Source organism: Pleurodeles waltl, chromosome 6 (assembly GCF_031143425.1).
Source record: "Pleurodeles waltl isolate 20211129_DDA chromosome 6, aPleWal1.hap1.20221129, whole genome shotgun sequence".
Lineage (NCBI taxonomy): Eukaryota > Metazoa > Chordata > Amphibia > Caudata > Salamandridae > Pleurodeles > Pleurodeles waltl.
Window position 1 is genome coordinate 1600629651 of NC_090445.1, and position 26513 is coordinate 1600656163.

The 26513-nt window shown below is 43.5% G+C and overlaps 1 protein-coding gene across 2 annotated transcripts in view; it reads right to left on the reverse strand.

Annotated features, from left to right (window-relative positions):
* The window catches only part of ENTPD2 (ectonucleoside triphosphate diphosphohydrolase 2), a 184774-nt gene that overhangs the window by 31990 nt on the left and 126271 nt on the right, over positions 1-26513 (reverse strand). For both annotated transcript variants that reach the window (XM_069241456.1, XM_069241455.1), the window contains exons 3-5: positions 16407-16557; positions 8522-8681; positions 3814-4041 (exon numbers count right to left, since the gene is read on the reverse strand). In XM_069241456.1, coding sequence (XP_069097557.1) covers positions 3814-4041; positions 8522-8681; positions 16407-16557 — 539 coding nt within the window. The remainder of the gene's footprint in view (positions 1-3813; positions 4042-8521; positions 8682-16406; positions 16558-26513) is intronic.

Below are 26513 nucleotides of genomic sequence, written 5' to 3' on the forward strand. Positions count from 1 at the left end.
CGAATATGCTGTCAGCTATATTATATGTGCCACGGGCTATAATGCCCTTGTAATATCGCGTATGGGACATCCACCACATTTGTGACCGAGTATCTTGTCGGTCAAACCCTAAAAAAGGCTCTCAGTCTTCCAAGGCCTATAAAAGGCTTGAGGGCCCCGGACAAGGAACTATGGCCAGGATTTAGAACTCGATGGACGGGTTACTCCATCACAACAGGGATGGATATCTGTCCACCGAAATCTAAATCCCATAGAATATAATGGGATTTAGTTTTCAACAGACAGGATATCAGTCACCACTGTGACAGAGTAACTCGTTCGCCGAGTTCTAAATCAGGCCCTATGCTGTGACTGGATGCTCATTAAATGCAGCCCTACACACCTTTCAAATGTGGCACCCTAAAGTGAGGCCTGAGAGATGCAACCTCCTTTGCACAGCTTCATCGCAAAGAAACTGAGAATACAGACACAGAAAGTCAGTAATAATCAGCCAAACGAGGCTGGCAGCATACTACTAGCCTGTCTCTCTCTAACAACGCTTTATCACATTGCCAAGCGCTGCGTCCCTTAACATGAAAACCGCACCTCTGGGGTCATCACGCACATACACGATCTACCCTTCCAAACACTCACCCAATGTAAATCTAATGCAGTATTATAGCACTAAACATTATAGTACAGCATATTAAAACATAGCGAAATATGATATATGCTGAAAGCGTGGAAATTCTAAGATCGGAATGCTTAAAGAAACACCTCATTGAAGAGACCAGTTAATCCACTTCGTACGTTAATAATATATTAAGTCTACCTCTGCAGCAATATTAGACTTGATTGCGGGCCTGAAATTGTGTTAATTGCAACTGGAGAAAGTGAGATTAGAAAAAAATAAAAATAATAAGAATATTACCTTAATTACATGACACAACGAAAACTAAATGTATTTTAGTTTGGGTTTGTTTTGACTCTGCTAGCAATGTTTGTTCATATCACACTTTAGCATTATGAGTCAATAGACCTCATTTCAATTTACAAAGCTACACAGCTATTTGTTTTTACTATCTCGTGGACCAAGTAACTTACAAAAGCCCCCCTGCCTTTCAGACGAACAGAAACCTAAAACTACTTTATAAATAAAAATAAGGAATCCGTTTTTTCATTCAATGGCTGACAACCAGTGGTCTCTGATCGCACCCCAAATACTGTAGTAAAAAAACACTATGGGCCTGATTTGGAGTTTGGCGGACGGGTTACTGTATCACAAACAGTACGGATATTCCGTCTACATTACTATCTCCATAGGCAATTATGGGATTGTAATATGCCGGATGGGATATCCATCACGTTTGTGGTGGAGTAACCCCCTCTCACAAACTCTAAATCAGGCCCTTAGTTAAGCCTTATTCTTGTCACTGTTTTGCAGAACTCTCCACAAGATACCTGGGGGTGCAGAACACCTGCCTCACCCCGTATTTGCGGCTCCAGTGATTGTAGGATCTTTAAAAAAAGGCAGTCTCCTCTAACCTTGTCTGGACAAGAAAACCATGACTGCATGGAGGTACTCAAACATATGAACTGTGGTTTGTCAATGGCTATACACAGAAATGCACTTACAATAAAGTTTCCTCAGCTGAGGAGCAGGTGCACTGCCAAAGACCTCCAGTATACTAGCCTCCCTTCAGTGAAAAACCTGGGTACACCTCATCCTATGCTATAAAGTACCATATTCCATTTAACACACTAAGCAGTCGCCACAGGATACCCACTACCCAAGGCTACCACCCCTTTAGCAAGGAAAGGAAGTGTGACGTTACTCAACAATAAGTTGACTCCAGTTTCTGAAAAATGCTCTCTATTAGTGAATATTCATCCACTAAGTACAGAGGAAGTTCAAGATACTTGTTCATGGGAGCTTTACGTTCTTCTTTAGGAGGAGGATACATCATGAGAAGCCAGGGCCAATCAGAAAGCAAAAGAAATGTAAAATGTAAACTCTCCTCTAACCCAGAGAGGTTATGGGTTATCTGAAAAGGCAGTGGAGGAGTGGAAAGAAGCAGTCTAAGGGGTTCATTATGAGTGTGGTGCTTTATAGACTGCCACACTCGCGGCTGCGGTCAGGCCCGCCATCAATGCAACAGTCCAACCGCCACATTATAACCCTGGGGGTCGGACCGCCAGGGAACCGCTAGGTCTACTACGATCTTGGATCCTGGCGGTATGGCGGTGGCAGAGGTCCTAATCCACCAGGCAAGTGCTGCAAGCAGTGTTGCCCTGGGGATTATGACCTCTTTCTATGCCAGTGGTTTTATGGTGGTAACATTGCCATGAAAACGCTGACATAGAACAGGAACAGGGGGCTACAGGGGGGCACCCTGCAGGCGACACCATTGCTGCCTTGCTGTAGTCAGTTTCCCACTAGGCCAGTAGGCAGAAACTTAGGTTTCCGCCCGCCGACCTAGCAGGAAACCCATAATAGCTCCAGAGGGTAGGTCGCTGTGTATGCGGTGGCCACCCTGTCGGTAGTTTGGCGCACAGAGTTTTCCGTCCACCAAACTCGTATTCAATCCCTAACTGTCTGTGACAGATTTAATTTAATTTGGATTCCTCAGCTAAGTTCTGTTTGTTGTTTGGTGATGCCCAGCAAAACACAAAGTGGGAAGGGAGTTAGGTGCTCTTATAGGACAGACGCTGGCCTGGGATGAGCTATATGTCTACGAAAGTGTCTAGATGCCACACTTAAATACAACGTTACAGCCATCTTGGAGGGCTACAACAATAATAAAGGAAGCATAATACTATTCTAAGATGGCGGCCTATTGCTACTAGGTGTGCTAAATTAAAGCAGCAGGAAGCCAGCTTGGTTGTCTTGCAATTCACCAGGGTCTGTCAAAGACAATAGCGCAAGTGATGCAGATTGGTTTTGCCACTGCTTATTATTTCTTTGTTACCCCTAGCCTTGTACCCAACATAAATAAGATAGTGGGGTGATGCGTGACAAACCTCACAGATACAGAAATATTAGTCTTTACTATAATGCAGAAAGGTTTGCAGGCAATCGCTCATCTGAGCTACTGCTCGGATTGCAGAACACCCTGTTTCAAGTGTGAAGGGCCTCAAAAGTCACGAAGACAGAGAGCGGGAGTGCATATAAATGTTACTGACCTATGCTGACAACTGGTAATTGTGAGCAGCCAGGCACAACGGTGTCAAAGGGAGCTTCACATGTTCATGCATGCAGGCAACATGGAGTGAAATATTGCTGTTAGCATGCACTCTACCCCAGACAGGCAGACAACTGTCCCAGTCCACTTCTTGTCCCTGCTTCACAGTCTGGTTGATCTTAAAATGCAGCAATAACCATTGGTTATTGCTTTATTTGAAATCTTCTGACCTTAAAATTTAGGGTTCAGAGTTTTATGGACAAACCGTACTGCAGAGGACTATGCACTAAAACTGAAAAGTAAAGAAAATTTACAAAATAAATAGCCATGTTAGGCAGGGGATTAACACAACGCATGTTGGAGCATTCACCTTCGCTTTAAATTCTCTTCTGCATTTAAGGAATCCATCCAGTGAATGTCACAATATGTCTAAAAACTCAAATTGGCAACATCAAACAAACATACATTCTGGAACATCTATTGTTGGTGATTGTTAGCCATACAGGACAGAGTATAAAGAACAGGTTTTATTTCTCTGCACTGGATGGCCCCTTTATGACTTCCCACCTCACATGGTGGTGGCCATAATACCAGACTATAACACAACACGTCCAACTATGAGATGTTCTGAAACCCACAGGTCATACTATACCTTAAGCACTTTCGACAACATCCTCCGCAGTACTTGGTCCCTTCCATAGCACAGGAAGCTGTGGGTGTACACCTTGTATGACTGACCATACAGCCGCAGGTTGACCTCATTCTCCTTGTCCTCAATTCCAGCATTGGTGGCGAAAGTGATCTGCGTGGATGCGCCTCCAAAATCCATTGCCCCAAGGGTTCCCTTTGCCGGGCGGGTCCACCTCCCTATCCAGCCATACTGAAGGAAAAAAAATACATAAAGCAGTCAAGGGAAAGCAAACTCTTCAGCTCTTACAACCTCTTAAGTGATGGGCATGTTACAGGAAATCCACATATTCTGCAAGGCTACCCCTGAATTTTCATCTTTTGCAGGACCCTATTTTATTGCTGGTTTTTAGACTCTGCACACTGTGGCACTGCTGTCCAGTGTATGTGGTCTGAACAATATAAGATGGAGAATTTGGGTAATCCCTGATTTTCATATTTAACTTTTCTATGAGGTCACATGATGTGGTGCCGAAATACACTCATGGCATGAAACGTTACGGGTCACCTAATAGGTGCTGAGTGGGAAAATCAAGGGTGGTTTGCCTTGAGATTTGATGAACACCTAAAAACTTGAGAGTTTGGGGAAATTCACAGACTCTTCCCACCTTGGAAACATCCAACAAAGGCCTGGAGTAACTTCTGTTCCAGGTTAGGAAGGGGAACGAAAACCACCAAAACCTCAGTGGGTTGTCAGTGAAGGGGTTTCTCTAAGGTGAAAAGTGTTTTTTGCATCGGAGTGGAGAGAAATAAAATGTAATTTTTACAGCGGTCTCCCTTTCCCCAAGGCAGAGGTGAATGCTGTACAGTAGGACAGTAGCAAATGTCATATGGGATTCCCAATAATACTCTTGGAAGGCTGAAACTGGCAAAGCATTCCAGGCACAGTACTAGCAACATTTGTGAATTCCTAAAGCATCTATGGTGTTCTTGTACAGATCTTTTTGTGAATTGGGGCCACGGGTTTCCATATTGTGGTAGCCACTGGGTAGGCAGATTAGCATTTATAAGATGCATGGGTAGAGAGATATGGAGGGACATTAGCAATGTCCTGTTGTGCCAGTCTCTGCCTTTTCTTTTACCAATTCCCAGTTGTCTGGGACGTCGCACCCTTCACCTTCTTATACACTTTTGGTTGGCACACTTTCTAAATATCAACTTGAGCCTTTTTTCTCAAAGCTGCTGTTTGTCCTGAGGAGAGAAGGGACATCTGGTATGAAAGAGCTGGCCTTCTGCTTGAGGTTGCCCGCGTAGTCAACCCTGAGAGGAGCGACACGAGAATGGAGGGGGGAGGGGCGTCTGTGACCAGTAACAGCAAGGCTTACAAAAGAAGACAGAGGACACACTCATCTGAGGTGGATAACTATTACTGCAGTAATAAATACTTCATTACTCACGTTATAGCTTTACTGTTCTTAAACATCTAGCATTTTTAGGCCTGGCATAGAGACAACTTTAGCAAGTTCTTCAATCTCAAGTTTTTCAAAGTTATGAATAAAAAATAAAAAATGTACACATATGTACAGGTGCTTTTGATGAGATATTTTGATCTTATTAATTTTTATTCACAATGTCCTTCCCCCAGTGCTTAATTTGTAAATTAAGAGGTGCCGGTGCTGAAAGCCCTCCTCTTGAACACGCGGCTGCTGCACCTAAATGTGTGAACACGGAATACTGATGCAGCGTAATCCTAAAGCCATCTCTAGCCTCTTAAATCCATTTAAAGCAACTACCTACCCCTCCAGCTCACTCTTGCAGCTTTCTGCTTTCTCCCTTTGTGACACTTTTTCGTTTTTCCCTTCCTCCGTCTTTCCCATATGTGTCTTTTGCTTGCAGCAAATGCTTGAGGCAGAAGAGCAAGCACCGTCCTCAAAAATAAGTGCCGGTGCTCAGCACCGGAAACAACAAGCACAAATTAAGCACTGCCTTCCACCCACCACAGCATTTCGCATGAGGGAAAGCCCATTTCATCTACTGACTCCCCTTCCACTGCGAGTGACTGCATTTTGACTGATAATATATGCAAAGCCACATGAAAAGGAATACACTTCAATTCCACTGTTGGTGTGTTTAGGCTACTGCACCACTCCTTTGTTTTGTTTATGTTTTTGTAGGTTTGGACATCATTGCATCATTTTTGCATATTGCAAGTTTGCAATAAAAGCTAAAAAAAAATAATATATGATTGCATACTAGCCAAGGCCAGACAGTCTTTGCCGGTGCTCTTTTCCCTCCCGCCCCCAATTAACCTGAACCAAATTAGCCATCCCTGGCCTGCACCCATATTTTTCTGTGCGGATTCTTTTTATAAATGCACATTTTTAGGGCTGTAAAGTGAGTGCACTGTGTGTGGTGGGACCGGGTGGGCCTCTATGCCACAGGACTGGCTTCATCCGGCCTCCCAATCCAAAATGTTATGTTGCAGCGGATATTTTCTTTAGACCCATATTCATAACAAAAAAGATAACACTCTTAGGTTTATAAGACTATAATCATTAACGATAGTGAAATGTAAAAAAAAAAAAAAAAAAAAACAACATAGAAATGACACCAAAAACTGATGACAACTGCAATTAAAAAGGTGAGATGGGGATAAGTAATAAAACCAGATCTCTTATGATGGAAGAGTGGGGGTCAACACGTATAATTAATGGTTATCACTACTGGATACTGTACCTCTCCACCAACAGCTGCATTTGCTGTCCATTTATGGTGTCAGGTACAACTCACCCCCTGTAACCTCTTGGGATAGCTCTAGTTGGGAGCTCTTCAGATGCTGGTACTCGACTATTTATTGCGCCCATGAGGTGACAAGTTCACAGCACTACCCAGACGGAACCAAGAAAATGCCATAGATGAACCATATTAATGCGAAGCTATGCTCTTCTCAGGGTGGTAGATGGATGTTGTGCAGTAGACCCACTCCAACAGAAAAAGTCAATGAAGCCCAGCTCATGCGGAACTCCCAATTCTTCTTGTTTGGCACCATACCTGGTCGGTGCAATTCTACAACATCCCTTATTTTTTTCAGATTTCCTTCACAATGGGATTTTTCACATTATTGGTCTTCTTCACTCGTTCGGTTTTGAACAGCAAGACCAACAAGTTACTCTTAGATTTTGAGCTACTTTTAGCATTGTTGAATTCTGAAAGAATTAGAAAACAGGCAAGGAAGTCCATGAATGCTATTGATTTACTTAAGTATTCCACTACACAAGTTTGTCACATGTCAAAGCGGTGTACAATTCTGCAAGCATAAATTGAAATGAAATGTGCAGTTGCTTGTCTTTCTCCTCATTTTTCCATGGAGAAACTATTTCTAACCCCCAATCATTTCTGGTGGGGAGTGGGGTGGGGGAGGGGTGGCTTAGGGTCCAATTTTTATTTGTACCCTGGAAATGCCTTAAATCCTGCCAAGGTCAGAAGTAAATCCACTTTATGGTTTGAAACTGCTTGCAAATCTTGGGTAAATTACCACAAACACATAAGCATGCGCATGTTCAAGCTTTGATGGAAGAACCACTCAGAATTTATCATAGCTATCCCCACCCCGTCACCCTTAATCCTCGATTAGCACATGCAGAAATTTCATCATACTGTAAGAATTTCATTAGTGAAAAAAATCCCTTTTTTGACGAAAGAATGCCATTGCAAATTCTGTGACTCCCGGTGCACAGTTTTTTCGAACACCACGGGTGACATTAGTACACAAAAATCATTCGGAATTTAGGCCCAGATGCACCAAGTTGAGGCAAATCGCTTTTTTTTTTTTTTTTTTTTACATACTGTTAACCTGGTGTGGCATCTAGAGTAGAAATTTTGAAGTTTTGTATGAAGAAGTTGTTTCACATATATTAGAGTGCACTTTCGCTGGAGGGATTTTAATTCAGACACCACAAGTGAGAGACAACCGAGGATGCAGGTAGCCTGATATTTTAAAAGTGACAAAATACATCTCTGTCTATATAATGCATTTTGTTAATTGTACTTTGCTGCTTTTGCAAGGGGGTGTGACTTTTGAAAGTCTTTGTTTTTAATCTTCTTATGCTATCATTCCTATTGCCTTATGTTTTACCTGTGCTTCTATGGCTTTTTTTGTAAGCTAAATAAAGTTCATTTGACTGACTGGCAAAATACATCCTTTTCAATAATTCTGCCCGCTGCTGGTTGCTTGAGTCTCCTGAGGAAACAGATACTCTCCATAGCACTTACCACATACAGATTTACACACCTAGTTGTATACCGTAAAGAAGATGATGGAGACTGGCCCCAGATTGCACTAATACTTATTGAATATAGTGGGATGGATGCAAAGTGTCAAGATGCACACACTAGGCTACACCAGTTAACAGCTCTAGTGGAACCTTTTTCCATTCCAGGATTAGGACAAAGAAAGCATGGGAATTTGTCAAACCATCAACCTTCCTCCTTAGTACAATTACTGGTAATTGTTAGAACAGTTGACAACACTTCAGTCAACGTATTCAAGGTTCTCGTTGATCGAGCTCAAAGGAAAGGTCAGTATGTAGGATGAAAAGCAACATCAATTAGTTCACAAGTTCAAGGATACAAAAGAGTGGTTTATGCGCAGTTGGTTCATCCACTATAAAATGATGGTACAACATATTAGGCAGTGCTGTAGTGTAATTACAAAAAAAATCCAGGGCTCCTACCTTGACAAAGTTCTCAAGCAGATAGTTGGCAGTGACCCATCCGAAAACGCCCTCGTCCTGGCCAGAAAGAATCTTTGCTCCACGAAAGTCAAATGGGTATGACTGCAAGGTGGAACTAACAGCCTCTAAGACATCGTTGGAGGAAGCAGGGTTTGAGAGGCTGTGACCAAATAAGGAGAATACACTGTTCATCAAGGAAATCTAAAGACATTCAAAGTAAAACAAGTCTTTAAGGGCGAGTGGGCAACAGATCACTCACATGATAGTCTTTGTAAATCTACACCTTTGTGAATCTACACTCCCAAATCAACTCCATTCATGTGGCAGCACAAATTCGTTACGTTTAACATCTGTAGGTGCTACAATACATCCGCTGAGATTTGTCTTAATCCCAGGGTTGCTGCATGAAGGAGCTCAGCCAGACCGCTTGGGTGCACAGTGACTTGAGTTGAATCTGGTCTACCCAGCAGCCCCAGAACCGATCTTCACTCACCGTTGACCCTGTTCGCAGCAGGACAGTGAGACTACTGGATCCACTCAGGAGGAGCATGGAAGGACTGCTGAATTACCCACTATATCGCCAGGCATTAAGGCCCTGAAGGAAAATGTGAATTCTGTGTGCCTTCAACCTGGGAAGGAAATGGACTGCACTCAAGATTGATTCATACTTTTGATCTATTTTGCTGTAGCTACTAGGGGGCATTAGCGGTCAAGGGGTCACTTGGGTGGGATTACCACGAGGGATCTTAGCGGGTGTGTCACCATAAGGGAGAATCGTAACCAGGATCACAGCCCTGTATAATAAATAGTATAGTATTTAGTACTGCTGTGTGATTAAAAGCTACTTTCTCTTCTTAAAAGACAAGCACTGGCTGGACTTTGAAGTTATTGTGTCTGTTGACTGATTGATTCTTGAGGTTTGAGCTTGTGCATCCCCACAATATCTCCCTGAAAAGCAAGTGACTTCTCACCCTTGCTTCCTTGAGATTAAAGTGTGGAAGGGGATGTACTTGGCCCAAATAGTAAAGTATAGTAGTATCGTCTCCAGGGCACATGTGGCAGAACCCTCAATCGCCGTGATTAAGAGCCAGTAGCCCTTGTCTACCCTATGGCCCCTCCACCTCAATTTGGTCTGACAAAGCTGTATGTGCACACATCGTATTTTAGTTTATAATATAGTCCACTTAATAATCATCAACTCTTCATAGTGTCTCTCCTACAACTGGAAGAACAACCTAGTTAGTTACTGAATTCCATGTAAAATGTTGTTGCATAAATAAAAAAAAAATCTAGATCGAAGCGCAGAAAAAAATAGTTTTATCCATGTTTTTTCAAGTTTTCTTTTGGGACTAGGTTCGGTGGCAGGGAACTTGAGTTTTCGTTTTTTCCATTTTATTTCTTGTCATTCAAAGAGCTTGAATTATCTGAAAATTGATATAATGTCTTGACTAGAGCCCAAAATATCCCTCAAATGGTATTGGTTGGGTAAATCCAAATCTAGATTCATACTCTAGTCTCGTCACGTTTGAGGGAACTCCTCAAGAAAGAAAATTCTTAACAATATGGAAAACATGTCAAGCTGAACCAGACTCTCAGGAGGTGTTTTGTTTCAGTTTTGGACAACTGTAAAACAAGGGCAAAGATGTGATCTGAATGTTGTGGGCCTAAGGGTTGTCAGCAGGTATTGGCTTGAACTATACAGCTGCACCATGTAGCAGCAATTTCAAGATGGCTGCTACTGTGCGCTGGCCAGGCGTGCAGCATTACAACTCCAGCTCACCTGCTGATAGCCCCCACTACCGTCAGCAGTCTCCACTCTGCACGTTCTAACAATGGAGGCCAGGCCTGAGGTGCTGTTAGCCCCATTGCCTTGGCTGACCTTGGCAGCCTACTATTATGATAATCTCTTTTTTCTTCTTCACTTGCAAACAGCATACTGGGCAAAGAAATCTGCTTCACGGTCGAACTTCTTTCTTCTGGGGCAGTGCCAGAAATATTATGGTAATTGACTCCCCAGAAGTAACATCAGAATGGTGTCCCATGAAAGTGAGTTTATCCACTTCCCTTGCATCTAGGCCTGTGTGTTTGGAAGATCAGTGTCTCCAGCGCAGAGGTCCAGAGCTACGCGACTGGAGCAGAGCAGAATTTGCTGCTTACGGAATGAGGAGGAGGCTCTTACTCAAAATGCTTTCTGGAACACAAGACCACGTGACCATCCAGTTTCTCACCTTAGAGCAGTTTCATGAAAGAGCTAAGTTGGCTGAGGTATTGGGTGCCAAAGCCAAGATAAGTTCTTATTCTCACTATATCTGAATTCCAGACCCACCAAAAGAGTTAAAGTCACAAATGAGCCCTGCTGTTCGGTTAAAACTATCCCCCCAAAACACTCAGACAAATCACAGCAGGAGTTGCAGCACATTCGGTGATCAAGAGATGAATGAGTGAATAACTTTTGAGGGCTAGGTTCATGGGCAAGCTGCTCCAGTCCATTCATGTAACTAAAGATGTTGTCAATGTACGTCTACCAAACATTTTCAATGACTGCCTAAGCTCAGCCAATAGAGCCAATCGGGACAATTGGAGGGGTCAAGTACTGTCTTTTTAAAGGGAGTCTTGACCTTTAGAACGGAAGCATTTCACTTTCAGAAATAAACATCAACTGCAGTGACTCTAGGGAGTACTTGTGATGTATACTTTTGCATCATAATACTGTAGCATGGTCACCAGCCCATGAAACATGTTCAGCTGACTACACCAAATGGTGTAGTGGGAACAATGCTAGTCTTTCTGACAGTGTAGTGGGAACAATGCTAAGTTTTCTGACAGCTCCAGTAGTTTGATTAAGTGCAAAGCTGAAAGTTATAGTTATACATCCTGTCCAAGTGGTATCTACAGTTGATGCCATGCAGACCAGATTCTGTGGCCATGTTGGTCCATCATGAATCGATCACCACTCAAACAATGAGATGAATTAGGTTTCACACATCTCACCAGAGGAAATTGTTGTGGCTTGTTTTTCATTAGAACAAACAGCATACGGATCAGAGCTGACAACACCATGGGCCATATCACACATGGTGCATTTTCCTTATTTGGGCAGGGCAGCCGCAAACTTGCACTACTCTGGGGCAGCACATTTATGTCAAAAATGGAGCGGCTACTTTAAAGCTGCTTCTTGTGTTCTCTGTGCCGACGGCAATCTGCCTGATCTTTTAAGGGGGGATAAGAGGTCCCCTTGCATGCGGATAGAGTGAGTGACCCAGAGGGCTGCCATTGGGGGGCACATTGACAGTATGCCAACTTTTAGGTGGTGCACTGTAGTGCACTTCCTGACAGCTTCTTTGCCTTTGCGCCCACATCTGTAATACGGTGTGGGCACAGAGGCAAATGGGTTCCATCATTTGCATGGGGCCATGCCCTAATGCAAATGAGGGAATGCCCTTTGATGATAATGCTGGTGCTATAAGTGTGCCAGCGCTATTGGTATTAAAGAATGGGCCCGCAGATGCCTTCTGGATTACGAAAGTGCCCCACGGGTGTGCAAAGACGACGCAAACTCCAGTTGCACCCCTGGGGCACTTTCTGTAATATGACCCCAGGACTATGTTTTATAAACAGTGCCAGCATGCTCGTCTACTATGATGGAAGGCAGTGATATGATCAGGGCATACTACAGCCTGCAGTTGGCTAAAAACTAGATCTGCCCATGCTAGCACAAGATTCTGAATGTTGTGGGCATACTATTTTGTTTTAGTTTTTTTTTTTTTTTTTAATAGCACTTCTGCAGGGAGAAGTAGTCCTCTTCATAATAGTTTACTATATGGTTGCACTTGTGCTGTTTTTGCATGGAATACACCTAGGCCTGAACGCAATTCACAAAGTTACATAAAAACTCTGAGATTCTGCGAGCGGCCCAAATTCAGGCACGTCAAACTGCTGGAGCAGATTTTTAGCACCGGCACGAACAGCACCACGTGGTGTGCCAGAGGGCGCTGCTTCTTATTGCCACTCAAGTAGATTTTCTACTTGAGCAGCAGTTTTCTCAACGTGAATGATCATGACCTGCCACAACCTCCAGCATTGAGAAATCTCGCTTGGAGGCTTTCTAGCCCCCAAAGACCGTGCTAAGGGATGCAAATTCTTGCTCACCAACTTAACGTTGATGAATCGCATGTGAGAAAAAAACTCCACCACGTGGAGTTTGGCAGAGCTTTGCCAGAATACTGCGCTCCAAGTGGAGCACGGAGTGGGCAAACCTCCGCAAACTCCACCAGCAGAGTAGAACTTTTTGCCCACCCCTAACCTCATGACACCAGAAAAGTAGGGTTAGGTGCACAAAAATGTCAAGAGAAAGTAGATGAAGTATGAACTTAAAATCTGGCACAAATTTGGGGTTGACATAAGTGGACATGCCAGATTCAGCTCCTGAAAAAAAGGCACTGTTACTCCTATGCAAGTGTTCACTCACTTGCAGGTTATAGTGTACAACTTTCATAGACATAATTGTATAGTTTTATTGCACTTTCCACAAAATGGAGTGCAAAATGTTGAGGTTCTGGAGCTTGGCACTTCATAACGTAACAGAAATATGCTATAAATTAATTAACTCTTTTTGGCCCAATGCTCTTAATTATTCCAGCGCTTTAACATGGTGCTTTATAAGAGGTGCTGTGTTGACAATGGCACCAGTGAGTGTTTTTATTTGTGTGTACATTCGGCACAGCCAGTTACTCTTGGCACTTAGGAGAATAATATAAGGCAACAAGTTGGCACTTGTAAATAAAGGGTCCTATTCTGGACGTGTTGCAGGTGGCGGTGCTTGCAGTAACTATGACAAAAAACCGCAGGTCTAGAAGATTCCCAGCACAGCCAGTTGCCTGCCCTGTACCTTGTGAATGGAGCTGCAAAATGCTCTTTGTTTAGCCCAGTCAACTAATTAAAAGTACACTGGTGCCCTGAAGCTAGAAAATAGTCTGCCTTCATCCCTGGCAGCAGCCTATAGTGAGTAGGTTTGTACGGAGTAACATTTAAAAGAATTGCTTCCAAGCTGAACTTTTTGGTATGTAGCGCACAATGTTAGCATTCAGCTTAGTGGAACCTCAATTTTGGCATGTTATGGCAGTAGAAGATGTCACATAATTTAGACAAATTATAGGTCGAGATTAGAATGGGTCTCCTAATTACAGCCTTGAACAATCGCTCTTTCACAGTCATGTAAAAAGACCGAACCCTTGGGGACAGGTAGATAGTCCAGTATGCAATGAAGGCCACTCAGCAATAATATGTCCCCTCTACCTCCCATCACGAGAGGCCTGGGCTGGAGACTGTCTCTATGATGTGCCCTTAACTGAGCCCTCCCTGCTTTCACTGGCCCTTTTACTTGTCCTGGGTCCACCAATGTTGTGAAGACCTAATTCCAACACAGTGTCACACATTCCCCAGTGTAGCTGCAAACAGAGGGACCAATTAATCACAATGAGGTTTGAGGCAACCACATATGCAAAGAGGGTTTGGTTTCAGGGAGTAGATTCACACGGAGAGGGAGACACACCATCCCATCTGCATGGAATGAAACTGCCCTCATTCTGCCAGAGAAGCTGGAGCAGTAACTAACTACATACCCCAAACAGCAGCTGCAGGCCAGTGGAAGCTACACAGTCCGCACAGGGGTTTCAGAGGTGGGCATCTGTGTACCCTCCTCTAAAGATTGAGGGAAGAATCAGAGGGTGGACCCATTACATAGATTCTCCATATGCAGGGGCGTAGCTTAAGGGAGGGTGTTTGGGGTGTTAAACACCCCTAAAAAACAGTCTGTAGTAAATAGTTGGGTACAAGTGCTTTCAGTCGGGTATGGTGAAGTGTCTGTTGTATTTCATCCGGGACTTTATACGTACAGACACACAAAAACACACTCACAGACACTTTCTCCCTCGTCTCCGTTTTGAAGGTCCTAAAAAATTTTGGTTAGTTTGAAAAAATATTGTGTTTTAAGTTCTGCTACCAATATGCGCTGTCCCTTTAGCTGCCCCCTATGCCCAGCTTCTTATATCATGTATTTTAACAAGATAAGTCCGCATGATTGTTGGGAAATCCGACGTTCACAACCCCCCAGTCCTACTGACCAAGCTACGCCCCTGTCCATACAGACGTGGACAAAGTTCATCTCTGTGCCCCGTGACTCTGCCTGGGCTTCTTTGCTCTGCCAGCACTGTTGCCTTAACTTCTGGGCAGCACGGAAATTGTCAAGACATCATGGCGTCCAGCACGTCCTGAGCAACATTGTAAAGTCACTGTCAGAAACCTTGTTGTGCAAGGACGAACCCCTGGAAGGTTTACTTCCTGAATCTCCTCCATTTCTGTACACTTTTTGGTGTGTCTGTGCTAGTTACTGATGTGAAGGTCACATCACAATTGGTGGCATTCATTTAACTTTGAAGTCTATTTAGTACTCGGATCTGAATTGAGAGAAGTATAGAATAATGTGACTCAATTTCAGTGCAAATCAAACGTGTTGTGGCTCAAGCGGAAAATTCAGAAAAATGACTTGCCCTTTTCCTCTAAAACACTTACAAAATTGTTCATGATCTCTTCTGCTTTTAAACATGAGCAAATGCTCATTGTTGTACAATGTGAATGGTGGCAAGAAAGTGCACTAGTAAATTTCCAACGAAAACACAAATATTAGGAAATAATTAATGGGTACTAATTCCACTCTGCAGATGTGGCACAGTTGTTTTGAAAGATGCAAGAGATTACTTTCTTCTGCTCCGTGTCCTCAAAATGTAATAACTTTGCTATGGTGAGAAGAGTATCTGATGCAGTCCAAGCAGGTTCCAGTCCTCAGAAAATGTTACAGACAAAGCAATACAATCTCACACATAAGCAATCTGAAAACAGTGAAAAATCACATATAAGAAATCCAACCCCTTTGCAGCTAGGGGTATGCTCATATATTTGCACCATGGAGTAAGTTCTCCTATTTACTGTCGTGGGTCCCCGCTACAGCCTTTAAAAACACTATTAATGCCCACAATAGCAAAAGAGCATTGAAACAGGATGTGTCTTGCCTTCCAAGTTTGTTACTTTAGGGTGGCGAGCACTAATGCATTTGTTTGTAGGAAGTAGTTGAGTGGCTCAAGACACTGGGGCCATGTTTTAAGATCAGAGGCATCTGTCATATGGGGCCAAGGTATTTTGTAGACATTCTCGTTACTGGAAGCAATCTGCTGGGCTGTATCACAGTATTGTGTTACCTTTGGAAGCAATGTTTGGAAAATTACTCGGCCAGAGGTAGAGTGTGAAAGGAAAACCTAAAACAGTTTTCCCAAATGTAGAATGAAGACAATGTCCATCAAAGCCATAGGGATGGGTGCAACGAAAGAATCAAATAAAACAATACATAAAGGCTTTTCAGGGACAAGCTGGCAGTAGGAGTCGGGTCGACTAAACTGGGCTAGCGGTGTGCCTTCAGTGAACCCCACGTAAGTCAAGAGAATCAGCCAGGTTGTCCTCTATCCCCAAACAGAGGCAAGGTCTGGGTGTTTGTCATTCATTACATATTCGTCCTTACCTAGAACCAATGTCAATGCTTCCATAGATGATGGCGATACCACTCAACTTTCAAGAGGCTCGCCGATGAATTAGCCATTTTTGTAGTGCATGGACATCTTTTAGGAGTTGCGGTGCAATAGATGCGGTTGCACAAAGAGACAAGACTAAGCTAATCAGAAGAACGATCTTGTGGGGTTCTTGGTTACAGTGCAGAGGAGACTGATACTGTGATAGCAAGTATCCTGAGGTTGTCGATTTCGCTACATCTCAATATAAATAGTATGTCTTAGCTCTTTTTTGAGAACACACACACACACACACAATATCCCCTTACTTCAGCAGTCTCATGCCAGCCGTCGCTCCGAGGTAGATGGGAGTAAGCTTATGTCTCTCCGATGGAACATGCTTCACTGCCTCGCTGAGGCACAATTCTAGACTCTTTCCAGCATCAGGAGGGTTGTCGGCATAACTAGAGATTCCTCCACCTGCGGATGAGAAAAGTCATTATAATTGAGATAATTTTCAGCTTGTGGCTTTTGTTTCAGTAAACTACGGAATGCACATTCAACCGAAGAGGGCTCAGTTAGAGGTTCCCTCTCTGAATATGAACGGCCACCATAAAAGGTAAAAAGGCTACTGCTTGGTTTCCCTACCACTGTTGCAGACATATATGGCTCATAACTTGCAGTATCAATGTTCCCACCCATTTTTCACATCTAAGCAAGTTTCGACCAGCATTTTGATGGCCGAAAGCAATCACAGTAGGTACTGTGTCGTCTCACAGTGTCTTAAAAGAAGCCTCTCAAGGGATTTACTTGCGACCAGCTCCATGTCACCCATAGGAGATTAGCTCTGCAATACATTTTAAATTCGGGCCATCAACTTGTCCATCAGGGAACAGTTTTGCATGATGTGATGGTAGAATTCAGCTTCTACGTACCCTGATGAAAGTCAATTCGCCTAATGGCTGATGCAGCCTAAGATGCGCCGCTCTGTATAAAGGTCTGTAAGCGCATTTCAGAAATTGGAACTAATTGCCCATTGATCAATCTGCAGATAAGTTTAGTGCCTAGTAACTCTGACAAAGAAGTCAGACTACAAACTTTTTTCCTGGGTAAACTATCTTAATTCGTAGGAAGCTCAGCACTGTTTTCGAAACATTTACCCTCATGCCGCACAAAACATTTTTTTGCTCAAAGGCCTTTATTTTCATCAAAGAATATTCTCCATGCATGCAGTTTAAGCGCTGTAGGCCATTCTTGGCTTTTAGTGTGCTCTCTAGTAAACACTCCCGGGGAGGATGCTATAGAGCACAGTGTTTTAAAAAAGAACACGGAGAATCACAAGTCTAGACCCCACCAACAACACGTGTAAATAAAAAATATATTTTTGTGACTGTATTGTGTTGTATTGTAATAGTATTTATATAGTGCTTACTACCCCTGACAAGGCGTTGAAGTGCTTTTCGGTGAGTAGCACGCTACTCTGGAACCCAACAAGAATTAGTGATGGATTAGTATCGGGAAATATGAGTACAGTTTTAGTATTATTATGAGTTAATTTGAGCAGCGGATATGAGAGTTGGTTAGTTAGATGACTGGAGAAATGTAGGGGTGGAGGAGGAAAGAAATCCAGAAGTGTTAATTGGAAGTATATCCCTCATTTACTCATCCCAAAGGCTTGGGATGAGTAAAGGGGGGTGGAGGAGGGACGAGTATGTGGAAGGGTTAGGGAGATTATAGTAGCAGGGTAAGATAAATGAGGGAGAATATAGTAGGGTTGTTTGGGAGGTCATGGTAGTAAAGTGAGGTTTGGTGTGGAAGCGGAGGGAATAGCTTAGGCAGAGTTATTTAGGAGATGAAAGTAGTAGAAATGATTTGGGACGAGTCAGAGTGGGAATGGAGGATAGTTTGATAGAGACATGACATATGATGATGGGTAGATAAGTGTGATAAGATGAGAGCAGGAATTCATAGATATCTAGTATAACAACACACCCAGGAGCCATGCAATGACCTACGAACATGCCAAGCACAGAAACAACATATACACATAAATGTAAATTAGCACTTGTATAGCGCACTACTCACCCGTTAGGGTCTCAAGGCGCTGTACTCATACCGCTATGGAACCCCTCCTGGCTTTTCCCTGTGAGGCGCCCACTCCTGAGCACCCCCAGGGTGAAGCCAGGCATCCAAGCGCTGTTGGGGCCGTTGTGGAGATTAAGCAAGCTATTGCCCAGAGTTGCAGAGTGGGACCCATGAATTAGATTAGGCACCGAGGTGAGAATTATCTGGTCAAGGGGAATTGAGCCCAAGACCTGCCGAAGCGGGACTTGAACCCTGGTCTTGAGCCAGATCTCTGCTTCAGGGTCTGCCGCTCTAACCATTGAGCCACACTTCTCCACATACATACATATACACATACACACATATATACAAACACCCATGAATACACACACATATGCACATACAATACATAATTAGAACCATGGGTAAATATACTTAGTCAAACAGGTTTAAAGAGTGTGTGTGTATTTTATTGTTATGACATAGTAGCGATACATATTTTCTAAAGAACTATACATAACTGGAAATAGACACAATCAGCAAAAATATTTATCAACATAGGCCTATGCAGTCCCTAGTTGTTTGAATATGGTGGTTATGAAGGAAAGAGCCAACTCTTGAGTAGGTTTCTGAAGACAAGAAAGTTATCTGTGGCTCATATAGTTGGGGGTAATGAATTCCATAGTTTGGCTGCTTGAACGGAGAAGGATGTACCACCTATAGTCTTTTTCTTGTATGGTGATGTTCTAAGGCGGGGTGCCAATCTTGAGCAGAGGTTTCTTTGTTGGATGTATTTGGTTATTTTGTTTCTGATAAAAAGCGGTCCTGTTCCATGTATAGCTTTGTAGGTGATACAAAGCAGCTTGAAAGTGCATCTTCTGGCAACGGGTAACCAGTGTAGTGCTCTCAAGGCAGGGGAGATGTGGGCTTGCGGCTTTACATGTAATAGTAGCCTGGCTGCGGAATTTTGGATATGTTGCAGTTTTTTCATAATAGATAGAGATGATCTATGGTAGAGACCATTGGCATAATCCAGTTTGGACAGTACAAGCGAGATAGTAGCTAGCACCTTGTGTACAGAGATCACAACATGGAACTTTGTAACCCAATCAGGATACTCTATAGAACAACTAAGTAGTCTACGTATAGCAATAAGTTCAGCTTTTTCTCCAAAATTTTAGACAGAAATGCATGAACGTCCTTAAAGCCAGAAAATAGAGCAAATAAAACTGGTACCAAAACAAACCCTTGTTTAAGGGGAGAATTAGTTTTGATCTTGGGAAATGTGCCATCCATAGCTAGGTGCACTTTAGTCCTAGTAGAAGTGTGAAGCCTCTCAACCAAGGATACCAGACTACCGAATTCTGAGGCACCAGAGCTTACCCTATAAACTCCTTTGATCCCCCCAACCCCAATGAAAGCCAGGCATGCAAATTGACCTCAAATATTGACATCTGAGTAGTGCTCCAGACAGTGAGCACTTGGACAGAACATAAACCTGGCTGAAATCCAGCTTGCTTCATGAGTTCCTCCAGACAGTCCCAAAACATTTGGGAAAACCTTCAGGTGGCATTTTCAATAGGGAGATTATTCAATATGCGATTGGGTCATCCCAGTCTCCCTTTCTGAAGTACAGACTTACTATAAGAACTTAGCTGAGAAGGGGGTAATGCCCAAACATAGGCAATATTCTGAAATAAAATGAAGTGTACAGCACAGCACAATATTAAGGGTTGTCCCTAATGACACTATCTAGAATTCCATTGGGCACTGAAGCATGACTACCCTTAAGCAAGGTAATTGCAAGAAGAAAACTAATTTTGCTAATCTTGGAGATCAATATTTATCCCTAAAAAATATTAGATGATTTAGATCAGCAGTAGAGCCAAATACAGTTTACCCCTTTTTTCTTGGTACCCACTTAACAGATAGCCCTGAACCTTTCCTGGAAGGAGCGGCTGTAGATTAACTTTTTTTTTTTTTTTTTTTTTCAGTTTTGCTAACAGTGATACAGAGAAAATGGCTGAACAGAGTTGCACCAAACTGGCAGAAACCTAGAACTTTACTCGGAAAGCTTTTCAAGATTTGGTGTAAAACTGTTCAGCCATTTTGTAAGGTTTAAAAAATAGCGATATCTGGCATCACAGACCTGCAGCAAGAGACCCATGGGGGAAAAAAACAGCAAAATAAAGCATTCTGATTGGTTGGTCTCGCTGCACCAGAAGCTCTGACTGGCTGGCCGCAACATGAGAAGAAATGTTGCAGCTGCCATTACAGGGTCCTGGTGCTCAGTCCCAGAGCCCTGGAAAAAAAATCCAATAAGTTGAAGGAGACATGTTGGAGATACCCAGACTCCCTAGCCCTTATGTGCAGCAACGGGTTGGCCGCAGACATTTTGTAATAAGATATTACTTTATCCTAACAAAAGAACATAGAAATTCAGTGAAAAAAATCCAAAAGGTAAAGTGGAGTTATATGCAGTGCTTAATGTGAGGCAGAGGTTTTCTGTGCCCAACTCTGGCACTTCAGTGTGAACACTGGCACTTATGACACTGCAACATGGTGACACTGTTAGTTTAATATAGAGATGAGACAACAGTCATTTATTAGTTCAGTATACATTACAAATTACTAATACCTGCCACCGAAACCATTCTTATAATGTCTCGTAGACTCTCATTATTCTAATGAGACTACTGGATTTTGAGATGCAGAATCGCCTGCAGTGTGGGGGACTGAGTCTAACCCACTACAGGTGACACCTGTCACCCTAATCCGGGTTTTGCTCCGGCTAACTAGCAGTGCCTCATCTCTACCCAAGGGGAGGGATGATTTGGCAGCCGAGCGCATGACAGTTGATTTCTCAGGGAAATCGTGGTCACTCAGGTCTCATCTGTTCCTCTCAGTTACATTAGTGTCACATACACAATGACAAAAAGAGGCAGTTTATGTTTTAATAAGGTTTTAATGAAGCAACTGCATCTTAGATAGTAAAGCATGTACTGCAATAACCAGGACGATACAGCATGACAAGATTAGAATTGTGATTTGGGGGCCTACAATAGTCAGGATTGTCACTCATGTAGGAGAGAGATGGCTAGTAGCTGTGTTGGTACTGACACTGGCAGCGCTGGCGGGGGCAATGGGTGGAGCAAACTGTAGTGGCCTTCTCACGAGTGACCTGGCACTCATTTATTTATTTTTTACAAATTGAGTACGACTTGTACATAAGCAATGCAGTAAGATGTTTAACTTTAGGTTAAAAAAGCCTTAGAAATTCAGTGAAAAATGTATGTCTTCTAACAATAAATAAACTACTGTTTTGAAACAAAAAAAATGAAATTCGCCAGTTGTACGAAACTGAGCTAAGTAGAGCTTGCACTGCGGTGATGCACTGATTATGACCTCACATATTGCATTATTAATGACATCTGTAATTTATGGCATACAAGGTATATTCATGAGTTATATCTAACTGGAGAAGTTCAGTTTTTGCTTCTGTTTTAATACCGTGTTTTTATCATTTGAATGACCTATGTATAACGCCAGTTTAACCTTTGTGTTTTTTCAGTGAAATAACTAACATGCCAATTTTAAATGTGAGTTTGCACTTCTAAAGTACACAACACACTGTGCACCTCAAGGACTTTCTATGTCCAAATCTGATAATTAAAAATGCGTTGAAACCCTACAGAAACTGGCAAGTCCGTCTCTGCCCATGTAGTCTTAACATCAGTTGAACACATTTGGAACTGTTTTCCCCCACCACATTTGCACTGCTCGGGGCTGTAGCTGAATAAACAGCCCCTGTGGCTGGTGAACGGGCTCAGCACGACTTACCTCTCATTTCCTGCTCTGATGGGCAGGAATGGCAGCATTACGGCTTGTAATTCCAAAAGCCCGGCATCGGAGGTGCACCTCCGTGGATTCCCTTCCATTTTACAAAGATTCTCGCTGCCTCCGGGTCCTTCGTGACTTTCTCTGCTCTATTTAAAAGGGGCTGTGCTTAAAGAAGTGGGAAGAAACTCTGCCAGGGATGGAGAACGTTTGAACGAAAAGCCTCCCACAGAAGAGTGCTCTTTCTAAGCTAAATATTTAAAAATATGTTTCCTTGATAACAGATACTATACCAAACCAGTGTTGTCCACCTGTAGACAGAGCGATAGCATGTTGTGTTAGTTAGTGGCGTCTCTTTAGACTCCAGCCTGTGGTACAGCAAGGATGAGGCTTCCGTTATTGTAACCTAGCCATTCTGGAGATGCAGCACTTAATCACCCCAAGCAATGCAAGACCATACCGATGGAAGATGTAGGATATGCATGGCCCAATGGCCACGATCAGTTTTGGATCTGTGCCTGCCCTGCTTCACCACCAGGAAGAACACTCCTGGTGTCTGATGGAATACGATTTGCAATAACCTACAGAGGCTGGTAACATGGTAAAGAGAGCTTAAGAGAACCTGAAAAAGTGGATAATTACAACAAAGGAAGTTGCTTTAAAAACTGTCCATTTATTGAACCACTGGATGATGTGTGCATCTCAGTGCTCTTTCTGTAAAGGGTATGTTAAGTTTGCCTTGCACATTACATGGATTGCCTGTTGCCTTTGAGCAGTCCTCTCAAGCCAACCTTGTAGAAACCAGGAGGCACCATTCTCCCATGACTAGGCACCATTCTCCCATGAGTAGGCACCATTCTTCCATGACTAGGCACCATTCTCCCATGAGTAGGCACCATTCTCCCATGACTAGGCACCATTCTCCCATGACTAGGCACCATTCTCCCATGACTAGGCACCATTCTCCCATGACTAGGCACCATTCTCCCATGACTAGGCACCATTCTCCCATGAGTAGGCACCATTCTCCCATGACTAGGCACCATTCTCCCATGAGTAGGCACCATTCTTCCATGACTAGGCACCATTCTCCCATGAGTAGGCACCATTCTCCCATGACTAGGCACCATTCTCCCATGACTAGGCACCATTCTCCCATGACTAGGCACCATTCTCCCATGACTAGGCACCATTCTCCCATGACTAGGCACCATTCTCCCATGAGTAGGCACCATTCTCCCATGACTAGGCACCATTCTTCCATGACTAGGCACCATTCTCCCATGACTAGGCACCATTCTCCCATGACTACTCCCCACACTGTTCTATTAAACCAAACCCCAGTAGGCCTTCAAAGGTCACTGAACGTGTTAGATACTGAAACACCAATAACATTCGAACAAACAAAGATGCGTCCACGATCATTGTCTTCAGACGGAAAATCATTAAAAAGAGTTTGCTGGCAACTAGATAAAAAAAAAAAAAATGTAAAAAAGTTATAAATACCGGGGAGTCTGGAATGGCGATCGGGGACGAAGATCAGCACACTTGGAAGCGTTGATAAACACAGCACACGCCCTAAAAGCGTGTTTCTCTGTCTCCTGAACAGTCTCTGGCCCAGACACCAACTGCTGACTCAACATTGTTGGCTGTAAACCAATGCCAACCTTAACTTGCTGGATGATAAAACTCTAAAAGTAACTTGCCAAATGGCTTGAGGAAACCGTGCTGCTCTTACCAGCTATTTTTCCATCTACCACTGTGCACAGATCAATACAGTGGCGTTATAAACCACCCCTCCCCCTTTAGCAGCTACAGCGGCAGAGAGGGTCTTTATGAGCCTGGTACATCTGCAACTCGGCTGACAAAATCTCATAATTAACACTTTAAAGGGAGTGGGAGGGGGAGATGGATGGATGGATGGATGTCAGCAGTGGATGAAAGGGTGAAAGGATGAATGGATAGATTTATAGATGAAAGAAACAAGGGGACTCTGATGGGGAGACTTGGGCTCATTTGCTTCGCTTGCTTGCTTTGGTCCAAAGTGCGTGGTATTTTAAATTTCTGGCTACTCCCTTGGCACAAATCTCAACTGTTTCTGGAGTTTAATTTAATCAACAAACTCTAATGCTCAGAGCACGATACATGGTTTATTGTGTGAAACTAAAATTTGCAGAACATGTAACAGCAAAATATCTCTTGAGGCAGACGATAGCTCATGGTTCTTCCATTGGTGATCCTACTTTGTATCAACCCTCCTCAAACTTAAAAAATATAAGAAAGTGGTCTGCTAACCAAACAATGGGATGTTAATAAAAAAAAGTTTGCTAGATATTTGTCCTCAGCACAAGATGTGACCTCAGTAAGAAAGCTCATGCAAACACAGCATTAAGGTTATACAATCCACTGAATAGCTAAAAATGTCACATGCTACTTGCACTGAAGTTAAAAGGAGCCCAAATGCGCTAAGATTCAGCCTGATTCCATTAAAGGAACAATGGGCCAGATGTACGAAGCATTTTTCTAGTCGCAAAGGGACCGATTCGCAGAATCGGCCCGTTTGCCACTGGAAAAATGCTTTTTGGGATGTACAAAGCCCAAACTGTGATTCGGTAGCCTGTTACCGAATCACAGTTTGGGTTTTGCGATTTGGTATCAGGAAGGGGCGTGTCAAGGGCGTCCCTTCCTAATACCAGAACTAAATGGTATGTATGATTGTTTTGTGACCGCGAATGCAGTTAGCACCAATTACAAATTGGTGCTAACACATTCGCAAAAGGGAAGGGGTCCCCATGTGAGCCCTTCCCCTTTGTGAATGCACACGAAAATATATTTTCAGAGCAGGCAGTGTTCCTGCCGACCACTGCCTGATCTGAAAAAACGAAAAGAAAACTTTTCATTTGTGTTTTCGAAATGCATTCCGTTTTCCTTTAAGGAAAACGGGCTGCAATTCCCCCCCCAAAAAATACTGCTTTATTTAAAAGCAGTCACAGACATGGTGGTCTGCTGACACCAGCAGGCCACCATCCATGTGAGTGCCGACAATCCCAATGGGGTCGCATATTGCGACCTACCTCGTGAATATTCATAAGGTAGGTCATTTGCGACCCCATTGCGAATCGCAGACAGTGTCATTGACACTGTTGTACATCCATTTTTGCGACTCGCAAATTGCAAGTCAGTAAGACTCGCAGTTTGCGAGTCGCAAAACCGGATCTTCGTACATGTGGCCAAATATTCGCATTAGGGGAGTCCCCAGAGGAGTGGATGGTAGTGACATGATAACTTTCCCTGCCGAGCTCTTACACACGATCTGCAGAGATGATGATGCCCTTCGCCCTGCACTGGACAGAGCTAATCACGTGGCATCTACACCAGGGCGCCCTGACTCTGTACCAGATAAATCTTGATGCAGGTCCACTTCTTTACTGAAAAGGAAGCTATCTTGAAGGTGTCATAGAGCAAAGCCGATTTGATCTTCCAGGGCCACACTGTCCAGCTTTTTCAAGATCTCTCGCTCGTCACCCTGCGCCGCCACATGGACTTTAGTCATATCACTGACAAACTGTGGGAACTTAACTTCTGATATCAGTGGTTTCACCCCTTTGCCACCTTTTTCATACGGGAGGGCAAATGCCGGGTCCTCTGTTTCCTGATGGAAGCCAAACAGCTCTTGATATTGACAATGCGTTCACGGGATGAGAACCCAACCTCACCTCACTCACCCTCTTTTGAAACACTGCACCCCATCTACACCACAGTGAAGTTCCAACAAACACTGCAATGAAGTCGCTTCCCATGAAACTAAAATAGACATTGTCCAACACCTCTGCAACATGGAAAAGGGCCCCTTCCCTAGCTCCATCTGCTACTGGATCCTTGTAAGTCAGTTTCATCTTCTTACCTACTCTAAGACAAGAAATGTCAAAGCCCTCTGAACATTATAACTCTGGCCACCCTGGATAGGCACTGGGCCTGCTGTGTTTACCACCCTTGCGGGGGATGGATGAGCCCGAGTCTCTGCCTCCCTCTCTGAGGTCATGGCACCTGATTTGCTCCTGCAGACCTCTCTACACCCTATCCACTAAGCCCTATAACTGGCAGCTCCCTAGACACAAAGAGTTTTGGGCACCTACTTGACCTACCTGTATCTTCAAAATTGGCCTTAGCTTCAACTCTTGCTGGCCACGTGGTCCAGAGTGATCTAAGGAATAATATAAACGCCAAATGTTTCCCCTCAATTCAAACCTTAGGAGACTGACTCCTCCGGTATAACCGACGTACTTGTGAGCTGGCTATTTCCGGACTTGAGTGGAGTAGTTAGGCCCTGTTGGCCTTTTATTGTTTGTGTTTCGATCTGGACTTATTCTCTCTAGGTCGATTGTTACCCTGGGGAAACCCCATTCCATCCACATAGCATACACAGCATACTACTACGCCATTGCACTTTTGCAATCTCCACCCAGGCCTACTCCTTTGTCCAACCAACCCACCCTGTCCAACTCCCCTCTCCAACCTGGTCAATACCACACAGT